At 46.7% G+C, this 15,393-nt stretch overlaps 2 protein-coding genes across 7 annotated transcripts in view; both read left to right on the top strand.

The window, feature by feature from the left end:
* The window catches only part of thada (THADA armadillo repeat containing), a 75,939-nt gene extending 68,041 nt beyond the window's left edge, over positions 1 to 7,898 (top strand). For all 5 annotated transcript variants that reach the window (XM_035605152.2, XM_035605156.2, XM_035605155.2 and 2 more), the window contains 2 exons: positions 5,930 to 6,111; positions 7,297 to 7,898. In XM_035605152.2, the coding sequence (XP_035461045.2) occupies positions 5,930 to 6,111; positions 7,297 to 7,617 (503 nt within the window). In that variant the 3' untranslated portion in view covers positions 7,618 to 7,898. The remainder of the gene's footprint in view (positions 1 to 5,929; positions 6,112 to 7,296) is intronic.
* A 2,686-nt stretch (positions 7,899 to 10,584) lies between these two features.
* zfp36l2 (zinc finger protein 36, C3H type-like 2) lies at positions 10,585 to 14,391 on the top strand. 2 transcript variants are annotated; one of them, XM_035605159.2, is made up of 2 exons: positions 10,585 to 10,995; positions 11,150 to 14,391. In XM_035605159.2, exons 1-2 carry the CDS (start codon positions 10,906 to 10,908, stop codon positions 12,407 to 12,409), a joined length of 1,350 nt encoding a protein of 449 aa, XP_035461052.2. In that variant the 5' UTR covers positions 10,585 to 10,905; the 3' UTR covers positions 12,410 to 14,391. The 2 variants fall into 2 exon arrangements, with proteins under 2 accessions (XP_035461052.2, XP_035461050.2); XM_035605157.2 differs by having other exon boundaries at positions 10,591 to 10,995; positions 11,147 to 14,391.
* Positions 14,392 to 15,393: the final 1,002 nt, after the last annotated feature.

The following is a 15,393-nucleotide window of genomic DNA, read 5'->3' as shown; positions in this document are numbered from 1 at the left end:
TCATTAATCTTGATTAATGATCACTGTAGTGGGAGTTAATTCCAAACATGCCCTTCCACCCATCCAAAATTTTGCATTTACAATAAAAAATGATTATATTTTGATGATTTAATTATATTGGCGCTTGTGTATAGTCTAAAAAAGGATTCGCTGATACCTGCTATTAATGGAACAGGAATTCACACACAACTTATCCTCTGCATCTTCTTAAATATCAGCCCCCACGTGTTGACTCCGAGGCCACCCTCAGATCGAATATCCAATATGTTCAATAAGGAAAATATACCAATTTGGATTTCAAGGTTAGGTCGCTCACTGTAGTTAGATTTATGCCACTCTGTATGCTAAATATGAAGCTATGCAGCCAGCAGTTGGCAATCTTAGCTCAGCGTACAGAGTGTAAACAGTGGGGAGCGGCAGGCCTGGCTCTGCTTCTGGCTCCGGCTCTGGTTCATTCAGAAGTTATGCTCTAATGGAGGGCAACAGTGGCTCACTCTGCTGACGTACCCATATTTTCCGGGTCATTCTCAGTGAACCATTATCAGCCAGCTTGCCTGAACTCACCTTCTTTGCCCACTGTAAAGCTAACGAAAGTCAGTGCAGAATGTTCCTCTCATTTGAGAAGAAACAATTAGTTTGATTTCCAGCTCAAACTTACACATTACGAATAAGTACGCTGCTTTTTCACTCTCCAGGGAAAACACACAAACAGAAATGGTGTCTGTTTTTTTCTCCATCAGGCAGCAGTGTGGCAAGATTCTAATGATGTGGTGTGAAATAAAATCACATGTCTACAGTAATGACTGGTGTCTGCAGGCTGTGTTGGAGAACTGTGTGTACAGTGTAAAGCAGCAGGTTGTGATACTTGACTGATGTGTTTTGAGGATAACACAGGCAACCCCATTGTGCATCCTTTGTTCACATAGTAGTTTTAGGTCAGACGTTGTAATATTGATGTAACAACAAGACAGACACGCTGTTTTCGGACATGAACTTTGCCTTTCACATATGAAGAACACAGCAGGCGATTGTCCGAGTCAGACGCGTTCACATCAGCAGGGAAAAGTTGCAACATTCAGGCGAAGGGTGGCGCCTGGGTAGAGCGCTCACCGGGATGTTCCTGCTGACAATGCTCTGGAATTTTCCTGAAACTGTACTAGGGGGCCGTGTCCGGAGCAACACTTGCAAACATTTGTGTTCTCACATACAGTTCCTCCGGAGAAGTTCAGGAAAATATCCAGACTTCACTGCATGTCTGAATGCAGGAGACAGACAGGAGACTTGCCCCCTTCAGGTGGCCATTGACTTGTATATGATCCAAGTCAATGGCCACAGTCGGGGCTCTTTGACAAATTCAACTCAGACTCCATGCACCAGCATATTCTCAGACCATGAGTTTTATGTAAATGCTCACCATGTAGTACCATTATTTTCATGTTAAAGTTTCCCGGTGATGTTGTTGTTGTTGCTCTCAGTCGGAGGAAGTGGGGGCTGTAAAGTGTCTGTTTTTTTTTCACACCTCTCTCTCCATCTCACACCTGTGCTTCCTGGTGTCTCGGCTCCACTGTAGCGCCTGTAGCCTGTGCTGTGGGAAAAGACTGATTCTTTGAGCTTGTGTGAAGATTCAATTTTGTGGGTGTTTTCTTATTGTTGGGTGCAACTGTTGTCTTTGTCAACTGTCCATTTAAACTGAGGGTCTTGTTTTCAGACGAGGCAACAAAGCACTATTAAGGTTGATGAAATAAATCTTCAGAAGCCCTAACACCCAGCTCCCCTCCTCATCTGATCACAGATTAATCCCCTGGACTAAAGATCTTTGTGGCCCCTTAATTGACAGACCGCCTTTGTCCGGGCTGTATGGAATAAAGACCCGACTGTGGGACATAGCAGGTGTAGCTCAGGGACCCATGCGGTGGTCCGGCGGCAGTTTACAGCCCCAGGTGGAATGGGTGCCCCCTCACCCCCTGCTTAACAGTCAGTTGGGGGGGGGTTCTTCTAACCCAAATCCTTCAGATGTGGGTGGCTGAACAGAGGAATTAACTCCCACTACAGTGATCATGATGACACCAGTAACGGGAAGACTGCGGGGTGCGGGAAGTGCTTAGGATTTCTCTCATTTCACTCTCCTGTCAGCCCGCCAAAACCCCCCACTGACTCCTTCTAGACAGAGAGGGAGAGACACTTTATTAATCCCAAAGGGAAATTGCAGTGATGCAACAGCCACTAATTGAAATAACTTCATATTAATAACTAAAGCAATGAGATAGCTAGGTAACATACAATTAAATTAAAGCTAAATTCTGTACAATTACAAAATTGACTAAATAAGCTATGACATATTAAAAAAAATACACTTTTCAAAAAAAAAATTTTTTTTAAGGGACTGAAGAAAGACTCATAACTATACTGTGCGCTGGATGTACACTGAGCAATGGTTGTAATACAATCTACTATATAAAGAGCAAACCTTGAAAGGTCAGATCTTTCTGATACGTGTAACAGATATGATGCAAAGTCCAGGTGAGCAGTTTGTCCTGTTACAATGAAAAACTGTCCCCTCCACCGACACACAGGAGAATCATTGTGCAGCGTGATCGCAGCTGGCAGTGATGACTTCCTGCAGCATTCTTTGTCAAAGCTCAGGACGTCTCCTACTGAGAGTGCTGCGTTGTTTGACAAGCGGGTCGGGGGGAGATGTGCTCCATAGCCGTTTCCAGACATGAAGTCTGGAAAATTGGGTCCAGACATTGATTCGTTTGTTCAGTTTGTCTTCCATGTTAGTGTTAGTATTTAGCTGAACATACTGCTTTGCCTACAGCAAAAAGAAGACCTGCAAGCACGGCTGAAACTCTTTGTCATGTTTTGCGTATACTCAACATTGTCACGTGTGTGTGTGGTCACGTTATTTTTTTTCATTTCATTTCCACGTAAAAGGAAGCGATGTCACAGTTTAGAAATACTCTTTTGGAAATTGGGATGCTTTCTTTTTGCCATGTATACACTTCCTCACGAGAGGCGACGATGTAGGCCTGAGGAAGGGCTTGCTATGCTTCAAGGTGCAGATTTACACATGAAGCACTAAACTCTTTTGCCAGCGTCTCTATGAAGGCAACCAAAGATCTGAGTTCAGTAAAAAAGAAAATACTCTTAAGAAGCTCAGTACAACTGTTATACTGTTTCCACAAGTGGCACAGGGTTAAGTTTTTCCCTCACACTCCTGCCCTGCCCAGCTCAAATGAGTGCCAGTGGATGCCAACTGCACAACACACACACACAAACACACACACACACACACACACACACACACACACACACACAGCCTCATTCCATCATACATCCATTTATTCACCAACTGGCACTGATATTGTCATATACTGCGACTAGATTGTCCAACATTAACACTCAACACAACATAGGACAAGACTGCATACCAATACACACACACACACACACACACACACACACTCACACACACACAAACTTCACACTTCACGCCAGTAACAGCATGAAAGACAATCCCCTTGAGAAACGGAGCATTCTGCTCCAGCAGCTTGAGGAGGGAAATCGCGTTAAGCAATGTGTAAAACCTCCCATAGAAAAGTAGATAAATTGAATGCAGCTAAAATTTCCTATTAAGGAGGGGGGGGGGCAGGAGTCTGTAAAGGCCTCGACATCAGAGGCAGGGCCGTCCCGAGGAGAGGCTGCTTCTTGGTAAAGAAAGGAATTTGTCACTCAAGCTCCTAAACTCTTAAATCTCCTCTAATATGGTACAATCAACAGCCTGTAATGTTCACAGAGCAGGTTTCCCTCTCTGCTCCGATTTTACGCCTCTTCTCTGAAGAGGAAAAACAATCTGGGTTCCCAACCCTACGTGTGTGTGTGTGTGTGTGTGTGTGTGTGTGTGTGTGTGTGTGTGTGTGTGTGTGTGTGTGTGTGTGTGTGTGTGTGTGTGTGTGTGTGTGTGTGTGTGTGTGTGTGTGTGTGTGTGTGTGTGTGTGTGTGTGTGTGTGTGTGTGTGTGTGTGTGTGTGTGTGTGTGTGTGTGTGTGTGTGTGTGTGTGTCTGTGTGTGTGTGTGTGTGTTTTTACTGTATGTGTGCTGATGGGGGTCTATATACATTACCTCCCCCCTCCCTCCCCTTTTCCCATAGTGGTAGTGTTTTGGCTAGTGGCTCTCGAAGCCTTTTGAAGTTTCTGGTGTTATCTGGGTGTCAGCTGTGGTAAGGATGGTCAAGGTGGGAGAACAACACTCTCACACACACACTCACACAACCTCTGTTGGATAGTTAGCTGTGTGGACAACTGGTGATATGTTTTTTCCCCTTTTGAAGTGTGCATCCTCCACTCACACATCCTCCACAGGCTTGCCTCATAAAAGTGACTATATATTTATATACAGTATATGAAAAAGTTCATGTCAACATTACATTGACACATTTGGGAAGTCGGTACATCCATTCATCAACACGTAAACGGTAAGTTAAGCGGACAACTGTGTGTGCATGCGTATATCGGTGCAGATTATATTTGAATTCACTCATACACACCCCGATGGTGGTTGGTTATGAGTTATAGTTTTGTTTCCCAGAAGGCCGTCCAAGCCCAGAGAAGACGCACTTGCGCACACATTCGCACTAAGTTTGGAACATACCGTCAGCTCTGCATCATTCAAACACTGCTACTCCACGAGCAGCAATGGTTACATTCCCTCAACGGAACAGGGTTATTGCAGTTGGAGGCAGAAAATTGGGAATTATGTTTCCATGCAGTAGGCCAATAATCAGATTTCTCCTCTACCGCCTACCATATTTATGAATCAGACCTGATATATTTATTTCACACTTGACAATCTGACAGACTACGGAGTTTGTTCCCTGTTTTGGGACTTGTGGCGGAGTGTGACGTGCACGCACACATTTTTTCCTTAAGCGTGCAAATCCGTCTGAATTTTACAAATAGTGTACTGTTCAGCTCTGGAAACTTGACTTATTTAGAATTATTTATTTCAGTTTGCGTTTTAGTCAGACTTTGGATTTAATTATTTTGGATGGAGGGACACACCATACAAGTAATGTTTTTTCCTTTCATGCCACCGCATCACACGACACCCAGTGGGCGGCGACTATGTCATTCACATGCACCGCTGTAGAAACCCATTTAGAAACCTATGATGGTTAACATGGCAAAGAAATCGTCTTTCACTCGCTGAAAACTAGCTGTGGTAACCATGTTCTTCTAATTTGGTGAACTGATCATTATTTTTAAGAAATCAGGTTATAGCAGACAGCCGGGAAAACCCTTTTGACTTAAGTTCCCCCCTCTTTTAAGCCTAGCAAAGTGATTGTTAACGGACCAATTTAGCTACTTTTTTTGATTTATTTTTTTAACTAGTAACCAGCTTTAATTATTGAAGTGATAAATGCTAATACCCCACAAATTAAAAAATCAAAATCTAGTTATACTATATTGTAAATGTCCACTAAGTGGATATTCAGACATTATTAAATTAAAAAGTTGTTTCACGGAGAACCGTCTTTGTGCAAAATACACTAACTGTAAAAGGTGTACGTGACAGCTGACTTAACTCACTGACAAAGTAAATGTTAACTTGCAAATATATGACCCATTTACATTGAATAACGGAATATGCACCAGCTCTTCAACCAAGTTCTCTCTTAGCCTAGTTGTGCTGTTACATGGTAGAAATGTAAATTAAATAACTAAATCCTAATAACAAAATTTTTACATACAGATTACAACGCATGTTGTCCTCTCATTCCACCCATGATTTACGACCTTTCAACGTGTATGTTTATTGTTTATTCATATTCTGGTTGTGTTCATGCAGTCTCTTTACTTCTTTTGTGTGTCTTTAATATAAGACAGTGTTTGTGGCCTTTGTATGAACACGTTCTTCTCGTCTGTGTCCAGATATGGCCGGTGTCTCCGTGTGTCCTCCGGTAGCCGTGGACTCGGGCGTGGGGCTCCTGTGTCGGCTGTTCGAGCTGTGGGGGCAGGCTCCTGCAGGGGTCCTGGCTCTGGCAGAGTGGCTGCTGGGAGAAGAAGACGGCAATGTTGATGAGGCGGCTGCAGACGAAGCTCCCACTCTGGTGGTGAGTATCCGTCACTAGGTCACATAAGGAGCACGGCACCTTTAATGACCTCAGACCAGATGCATAGTGACAGTTTACAGTGATACAAGAACATCACAAACTGTACCAAGATATTCCTAAGACAGTAGATTGTGTACGTGAAACGTTTTCAAACTTGAGTAACTGTTGCATTTTCTGCCAGAAAACTTGAGTGTGGAAACAAACAGGACAATGGTCCTTGGGGATTTGATCAGCTTACTTTATACTAACAGATACTATAGATATAAATACATTGCCTCAAATATTGCTACTGAAGGCACTTGGCAACAGTTAAGCTCGTGTTAAAGGAATACCATTTTGAAAAAACAATATCATTCCTCCTTGAGTTTTATGATAAAACACTGGTTAACACAACAGTGGTCATTCAAGTGGATGTTACACTGTCTGCATTTGTAATCACAGGAATAGATAGAACTCTTTTTTATTATTGCTCTTGTTTTACAGACAAACGGTAGCAGACAAAATAGCTGGGCATTTTATAGCCACTGAGGTTTCTGCTCTCTGACCACTTTGTTTTAGCTGTTTGTTTCATTTCGGTGCCTGTTTAATTGTTGGGTTCTTTGTACTCAAGACTCGAGCTAAACAGTTGATTGTGAGATGCAGCTCTGAGGAGAGTAATTGTAAACTCTGGCTTCTTGTGGCCGACTGTCCAAATATCTGGAGCTGTAAAGCCCAGTCGTGTTCTTCTTAATACCCAGCATTGTTATACTAACTGTGGCCGAATGACTATGTGTAATTTTAATTTCCGATTTGGCGCTGCATCACTGCTCTCATACATGGTGCTAACTGACTTAACGCTACTTGCCCAGTGGCATAGTTAAATTACGACTAGCTGGTCGTGACCATAGTGGAGCATTCAGCAGCTTAAAGGCCAGATATTTCCCTCAGGAGTTCTTGGAAATGTCTAATAGGGAATGAAAATTACTTCTCTTTTACTGCTAGTTTACAAGAAACATGACTGAAAATTAAAACCAATGTTGTCCTGTGTTTGTTGGGTTTTGTGTATGCTAACAATTTTGCCATAATCGTTTCAAAAGTTATGGAAGTTGTGTGTTTACTCCTTCTTGATCCACTGCCCCCGAGTGGACAGAAAGCGATCGGCTACAAATCAAATGTTCAGTAAACTGACATTTTGCCTATGACTAGGATGAGGACGAGTTCCTGTTTGAGAAGGGGGATCTGAACCTGTGGGCCGAGCCCGTCCAGTGGGTGAAGCTGCTTCATAATAACCTCAGCAGCCTCATCCTGACCTTCAAGCCGACCCAGCGCCCAGGAGCGACTGGCCTGGATCAAACCCAGCTCCACTCGCTGTTAACCCAGGCCCAAGCCAAGGCCCTCAGCTCCCAGCAGGCCCTGGACTCCCTCCCTCCCCTGCCCCAGTTCTCCTGCAGCGTGGAGCACACCCGGCTGACCCTGCGGCACCTGAGGGCCACACTGACTCTGGGTGTGCTGGAGAGGCTGAGGTAGAGGTATTAGCATGGTGCATCTCTAATACAACCAGGTTTTTTTTTTAAAGAAAATTCCTTTAAGCCAGAATTCCACATATTTTACAGAAAGGAAAGTTTCCAGATAAATGAACAGCTTCAGTGAACCACCACACAAGACCACAGACTGGCTTTGTGGTCCTGTGAATTTTTTTAAAACTCTACTTGTCTCTTACTTTGTCTTAAAAATGTTTCCCTCGCAGATTTCATTTTTGTGATTATTGTTCCTTGATGCCTTTTAAATAAACATTCTGTCTCAAATCACCACATGATTTCCTCCATTTTTCCTAAAAAGAAAGACAAAGATGAACGTCTGGCTTCCTTTCTCTAATAATCCTGTAAAGAGGCAGGGAAGAGAAGAAATGGAAAATGATAGTATTAATATTGTACGAGGTACATGTGGGGAAAGTCTGGCAGTTGTGAAGCCATAACAATAATTCAGTGCGAGCTTGTACACACCAACACTTAATCCACTGTTCTCTTATCAGTCGGAATGGGTCACACGACAGTATTGAGTATTCAGTAGTGAGTAAACAGACCATTCTGCTTTTCTCCGTGTCCACCAGGGATTTAAAGTTCGGAACAAAACAACTCAGGGCCTAAAGCTTCAAGCACCGACGTCAATGGTGTGATTGTGCAGCGAGTCGAGCATGGCATTTTGAAGGCAAGTGTTTGCGACACGTCACCAGAGTTGTATTTCAGTGTGCGCTTCGACTTCTACTGTATGGTTATAAGAGGTTTTATTTTCCTGTGATATTTAATTTACTGCAGGATTCTTCCCATTGGACTGTGCTTTTATGCTTCCCTCTAGTTTTCCTGGTTATGTAATTAGGAGGACGGCACAATGGACTAGTGTCCTGTGTGTGTGTCCGTGTGTCCATGTGTTTGTGTGTGTGTCCGTGCTGCCGGCTCATACAGCTGGACCCTTCTCTCTCTCCCTGGTAGCCATGTTCCCTGTTACAGTAAAACTGACGTAATGTTTTGGAACAGCTCGACATCCCCCAATAAAAACAGAGCTGTGTGATGGGAGAGAGAGCGGTTTCTGTGGACGGGGACATGTTCAAGGGATTTCTCAGGAGCCTTGCTGTGTCTGTCCTTCACATTAAACTATTTATCACATCTTGCAAAAGCGCAAATAGTCCTGGGACAGCCCTCAGCCTAATTTTAGGGTTGGTAGTAGTAGATTCCAAGCTCTTATGTCACTTGTTTTTCGCCTGTTTCTATTTTCCCTTCTTTTCTTTTTTTTTTTTACCTCCCTCCTTCTTTCTCCAACCAAACCATTCAGCGCTTAAGAGAATATTGAATCATGTCACAGAAAGAAAAAAATCATTTTTCGAACCACTCTTTCAATTATGAGCCTATATGGAAAAGACTTAATGGTTACGTGTCGCAGAAACCGGCAATTTCTGGTGATATGTGTCGCACAACATTTTGACACCCTCCGCACCAAAATATCTGCCTTTGGGAGCCCTGATATAGAGCTCTCCGCTGCCAGCTCTGCAAATCTCTCCACTGTAAGAGTGGAGTGGTTTGACATGTGAACATGTCGCCATCCTGGGAAGGTCCATGCCACACTGAGAGGGGGGCGGGCGGGCGGGCAAGCTTATCGCAACGGCACTCTGACTTAACCATGAAGGGGGCTGGTGTGATGAGAAACAATGAAGCAGGTTGTTGCAGAAGTTAATGAACACAGGACATTGGAGCAGTCAGTTTGTCCTGAATGCACCTTTAAATCCTGCCCCAGCTCTGCTCAGCAGATGGCGCCACAGTCTTTCTCGGTCGATCCCCATGTTGCTCTCATGGGGGCAGTGTTGCGCTGCTGTACGAGGAGGAAGACCACATTCCTGCAGTCTGGACTCTGCCTCTGACATTGGGGCAAAAACAAGTTAAGAGAGAAACCGGAGTGCTTAGAAAAAATTAACCAGAGCAAATCCCCTTTGTGTTTATAATGACTCAACAACGCGTTGTGTTTTTTTGAAGTGGCACATTTCTAATCTTAGGGTGGGAGTTTAGCTCTTGAAGTTTAGCTTCAGCGGCGCAAAAAAAAGTGGGTCATGTGAGCGCAGTGGGTATTAACCGTCTGTTTTTCCATGTGTAGTAGACGGGAATAGGCTGCTTGCTGCACTGTGGAAGTTGATTATGCAACTGGTGGATTCTAAAAATTGTGCTGCACTCTGCCTGGACTCCTTCTCCGCTCATAGTTGCGGTCTCACCCCGTCCACAGGGAGAGAGATGGAGAGAGGATGAGGGGGGGGGGGCAAGAGTTTCCTTCCATTACAAATACATGTGTCAGCGTCCAAAGTGTGGCGGTCCAGAGGCCAGAGGGGTGGCCCACTCGTCGCCAGGAGGTGGGGTGCTGGTACAAACTCCTGGACTTGAGGAACCCCCCCTCTCTTTCTTTCTTTCTTTCTTTCTTTCTTTCTTTTCTTTTTTCCCCTTATTATTCAAATTCAGTGAAGGCCTTTTTGAGCCCCCCCTCCATCTTCAGAGGAGGCCCCAGGTGTGAAAGTGCATGGTTAATTGGCTGCAGAACATAGTCGACATCCCCTGATGGCTCCGCATTCTTCCACAGCGAGAGGCGACGCAGAAAAAACTTCTACAAAATTGGTTGTGTGATTTAAAAGAAGAAAAAAAGGAGAGAAAAACTTGGAGGGGTGTGTGGAGGATAAAGGGGTGGGGGGGGGGGGGCTGGGTTAGATTTCAAGGCGTGGTGTAAAAGAATAGGCGGCCAACCGGTGAATGGAAGTTTTTTTCTTTTCTATTTTTTTTTTTTCAGAGGGGAGGAGGAGAGGAGGGGATGGAGGGGAGGGGATGGAGGGGAGGAGGAGGGGAGGAGGGAGGAGGAGGAGAGGAGGGGATGGAGGGGAGGGGATGGAGGCGGCGACTTGCACACAAAAAAGAAAAAAAAGAAAAAAGAAAAGTTTGCGCCGACTGCGCTTCGCCCCTCCCTGGCCACCGCCAAGCATTTATATTGGCGCAAAGGACGCGAGGGCGCACAGTGAGGCACTCAGGCTCCGCGCTGCTCGAGGGGGAGGACGCACACACACTCACTCACACACACACTCACACACACTCACTCAAGCAACAGAAACCCACCGACCATCTCGACAGCACCGACCGTGTCCCCCTTCTCGCTCCGGCCGCGGACTTTAACCGACGCACCAGCGAGAACTCCAGAGCGACTTTTTCAAAACTTCCTTTCGCCACAACCCAAAACCAGTCGTGGCACAAACTACCGCCCGTCGCATTCAGGGATCCCGGTCGGTCCTCCATGAAAGAGGGAGTGCGACAGCCAACTTGGGGAAAAGAGATGTCTGCGACCGTCCTGTCAGCCTTCTACGACATCGACATGCTTTATAAGGTGAATATGAATATGAATATGAATATGTGTGCGCGTCCGAGCACGAGATGTGTGGCGATCGGAGTTCCTGCAAACTCGTGAGACTTGGCGCAGGTTTAGCTGCAACAAGTGTCCGTGCGCTCGCTGACCCTGTCCCCCTTCCTCCCCGCAGCAGGACAAGAGCATGAACATGAACATGAACGCCCTGCACATCAACAGCCTGCTGGACAAGAAGGCGGTGGGCGCGCCGCTCTCCGCCGCGGGCTCCGGCGGCGCCTTCACGCCGGGATTCTTCCGCCGGAACTCGACGAGCAACGCGGAGGCGCTGAACAACGGCAACAAGTACACGATGGGCTCGTACGGCAGCCTGAAGGAGAGCGCGGCGGGCGGCGGCGGCGGCTGCAGCGCCACGGCCCTCATGAACAAGGAGAACAAGTTCCGCGACCGCGCGTACAGCGAGAGCGGGGAGCGCGGCGTGCTGCAGCCGCAGCAGCAGCAGCAGCAGCAGCAGCAGCAGAAGCAGCCCGGCTCGCAGATCAACTCCACCCGCTACAAGACCGAGCTGTGCCGGCCCTTCGAGGAGAACGGCTCGTGCAAGTACGGCGAGAAGTGTCAGTTCGCGCACGGCTACCACGAGCTGCGGAGCCTGTCCCGCCACCCCAAGTACAAGACGGAGCCGTGCCGCACCTTCCACACCATCGGCTTCTGCCCGTACGGGCCCCGGTGCCACTTCATCCACAACGCCGACGAGCGGCGGCCCGCTCCGGCGGCCAACGCCAACATGCAGACGGGCGAGCCGCGCTCGGCCCGCGAGCTGTGCGGCTACGGCCCCCGGGACGCGCCGCCGCCGCCGCCGCAGCAGCAGCAGCAGCAGCTCGGCTACGGCCAGAGGGAGCGACCGAAGCTCCACCACAGCCTCAGCTTCTCCGGCTTCTCCACCCACCACGGGCTCGAGTCGCCGCTGCTCGACAGCCCCACGTCCCGCACCCCGCCGCCGCCCGCCACCGGCTCCTCCTGCACGTCCGCCTCCAGCTACTACGAGGACGTGCTGTCGCCCAACTCGCTGTCGTGCATCAACAGCGCCTTCTCCTTCCCCGGGCAGGACTTAAAGGCCTTGCTGGCGCCGCTGGCCGTGCACACGCAGGCCTACGCCAACGGCCACTGCGGCGGCGCGTACTACGGGAACCTGCCGGGCGGCGTGTGCCCGCCCTCCCCGCCGGCCTACAACATGAGCCACCTGCAGGCGCTGCGCCGCCTCAGCGAGTCGCCGGTGTTCGAGGCTCCGCCCAGCCCGCCCGACTCGCTCTCCGACCGGGACAGCTACGCGAGCGGGTCCCTCAGCTCCTCCGGGAGCCTCAGCGGCTCCGAGTCGCCGAGTCTGGACGCGGGCAGGCGCCTGCCAATCTTCAGCAGGCTGTCGATTTCCGATGACTAAATCAGCGCTTTGCTTTTCCAACGGATTGTACGGACGGGTCCCGAGGGGCGAGAGTCCGAGCGAGGCCCGCGGTCCTTCGAGCGGGGGGGGGGGGGGGGGGGGGACCTTCGGCCCGGCCCCCCTCAGCCCCTCGCCTCTCCCACCAGCATCCACCCTGCTGAGGTGCCTTCGAGTGAGTCGAGTCCCTACCAGCTCCAGGGGCGCTGACCCTGCCCTGACCTCCCTGGTGGGGGGCAGGGGAGGAGAAGTTCCCCCGCAGGGATCAGTACAGCTCCAGACAGTCCAAGTGTCCTTGACCTGGCATTAGTTCAGTTTTTGTTTTGGTTTTTTTCCTTCTTCTCTCCTGTATTGTAATATAGCTGTATTAAAACTTAGATAGCAAACAGAAGGCATTCCATCAGTGCCTTGCCCGAGGGCTCACGGCAGCCCCCCCCCCCCCCCCTCTCCCTTTTTGCTCTATCAGGCAAGCCACACTTTTCCTGGGATTAGATGTGTGTAACATGACTTGACAAGAAGAAGAAGAGACTAAGCGGTTTCAGATTTCCTCCCAGCCTGCCAAGAATATGCCTTGACTCAAAGTAACTTTTTTTTTTTTTTTCCCTTTATCAAAGCGTGTTGTATTTTCTTCTTCTTCTTCCTTTTCCTCTCTGAAGCTTCTACTTCCATTCCAGACCTGTCTTCTCCTAGCGCCACCCAGTGGTTGGTTCGGTTAGTGTAGTTTGTTGCTTGGTTTAAAAAAAGCACTCTTGAGTTGGGTTTGTTTGGGGAAATCACTGCTGATGGTTGAATATATATTTTTTTAGCTGTTTTTGAGTGATTTGCATAGCAGTGCATAACTGGCTATGGACTATTTAACTTATTTATTATCTTGTGAAAAAAAAGTATAGGCTACATTGGTAATTTGTGTCCATACTGTATTTATCAAGTATGATGAAGCAATAGATCTATATTCTTTTATGTTTAAATTATGATCGCCATTATTAATCTGCATAAAGTGGAGTGTATGTTCTTTTCACAGTAATATATATATTTTGTTTTTTTCTCCTTTTTTTGTAACTTCACTCGGTTATTTTTATTGTAAATGAGTTAAAAAAAAATCTTAATTTAAGAGAACGTATGTGATATTTATTTCATTAATTTTGTTTACGTTTATTAAAAACAAAAGTTTGCGTGATTGCCGTTTGCTCCTGAGGTTGTGTCAGTGCTGTAGAAGGCTTCTTTTTTTTTTTTGGATCCCTATTTAGATGTATCTGTAGAATGTATAAACAATGTGGTTGTACAGACCGTCCAAACCCTACCTTCTTTTCTTGATCTAGATCAGACTTCAGTGACAAAGAACCCAAGTCAATAAATTAACCAAAAAGTATTTTTTTTTTTTTTCATTCAATTTTTTTCTCTCTGTTTGCACGAGGTCACACTGTGATTCCAGCCACGTGCTAAAGAATGTAGCAATCCCTTGTGCCCCAGTATTATTGTGTAGTGCCTAAGGGGTTCACCATCTTGACATGCCTTAAAATTAACCAAATAAAGTATTTTTCCTACATGGCATCTTTTTATACACAGGTTGAACTGAATGTAGTGTTGGATTTTTTTTTTAAGAGGTTGTTACCACTCAGATACTCTGATAAACAACCGCAGCTTCTCTCTAAATCCCCATTCCTCTTGTTTTTGATTTCCTTTTTTTCTGTTTATCTTTTTATTGATATTGAAATCTAGTCTTGAGTTTGCTGGAGAGGGAAGTGGATAAATACGTTTGGTTTGTACATAGTAGGTACAGGGGGTTGCGCACTATGTACTTTTGACTACTTTATCAGAAGTAAAGCTTTTTGAATGTAACAAAAAAAAAAAAAACGGACAAAAAGACAACGAGAGTTGTAATCTTTTTTTGGGGAGTCAGTTCACTACAAATTGAGTGTGAGACTGTTAACTTTGTACTGTACATTTTTTTGTAGTTCTCCCATTAAAAATCATTTTTGAAAAAGCTTCAGACTGCCGCGCTGTGATTTCTTATACATTCAAGAGTGTGGACATTAGACAGGTGTGACGCGTGGATCAAAAAGCTTGAGCTGAGCGGAGGTTGTGCTCACATGAACATATCAGATGTCTCAGCATGACTCAAGTCTGCTCCCTCCGGTAGAAAAGGCCTGGAGGGGGGACGGGACTTTCTTGGTACAGTTGAGCCTTTGCTGCCCTCTGACTCTACTTGGCCCGGGACCCTCAGGGGGCCTTGGGCGGCAAGTATTGGCCCTTTGTCCTCAGCGTACAGTAAAAACAGTCAGCAGGTAGTTTCCAGACTCCCGTCCAACAAAGAACAACATCACCGTGCCACGGAGAAATCTCATTCTGAAACAGAAAGCAGCACCAACACAGACACCGATCGCCCCCCCCCCCCCCCCCCCCCGAATAAAATGTAGGCAATATTACATGATGTGTAATGTTTGTGTGCTATAAACAGCGCGGCGAGCGATATGCCCCTCGCCATCTGAGGAATGAGCTCTGGAATCCATGAACGGAAAATGTGCAGCGGCATTGGATTGTGTTGCAGTCACAGGGAACGCCAGTCGAAATTGTCGGGGGCTCAGGCCGTCAGTCTCTCTGGGTCTTCGCCGTCCGGATGAGATTGTAATATTTTCAGTCAGTGGCACGTTACAATCACATTTTCTGACATAATGTGGGGCTGGCACCCGGCGTGCCTGAAGAACCGCCACTTTTCGTCTATATGAGGATGGAGCAGTGGAAGTATTCAGATCGCTGTTAGTATTTACGTGTCAAGGAGAAATGTCTCCCACATGGATCTACCGGCAATCGTCACTGGAGCCGTCACATCAATGTTGTGGACTAAAAGTTACAGTTTCCCTCTGAAATGTAGGGGACTATAGTGACTGAGGTAGCAGGAAATTAAAATCTTCCAGTAATGTACAAATACCTCAGTGGGGATGCTGCACTTGAGTCAACATGCTTCTCACCACTGACTTTTTAGAAGT

This window comes from Scophthalmus maximus, chromosome 10, assembly GCF_022379125.1.
Source record: "Scophthalmus maximus strain ysfricsl-2021 chromosome 10, ASM2237912v1, whole genome shotgun sequence".
Taxonomy (NCBI): Eukaryota; Metazoa; Chordata; class Actinopteri; order Pleuronectiformes; family Scophthalmidae; genus Scophthalmus; species Scophthalmus maximus.
Note: the sequence above shows the minus strand (reverse complement) of the source record. Positions and strands in the feature narration are given on the sequence as shown.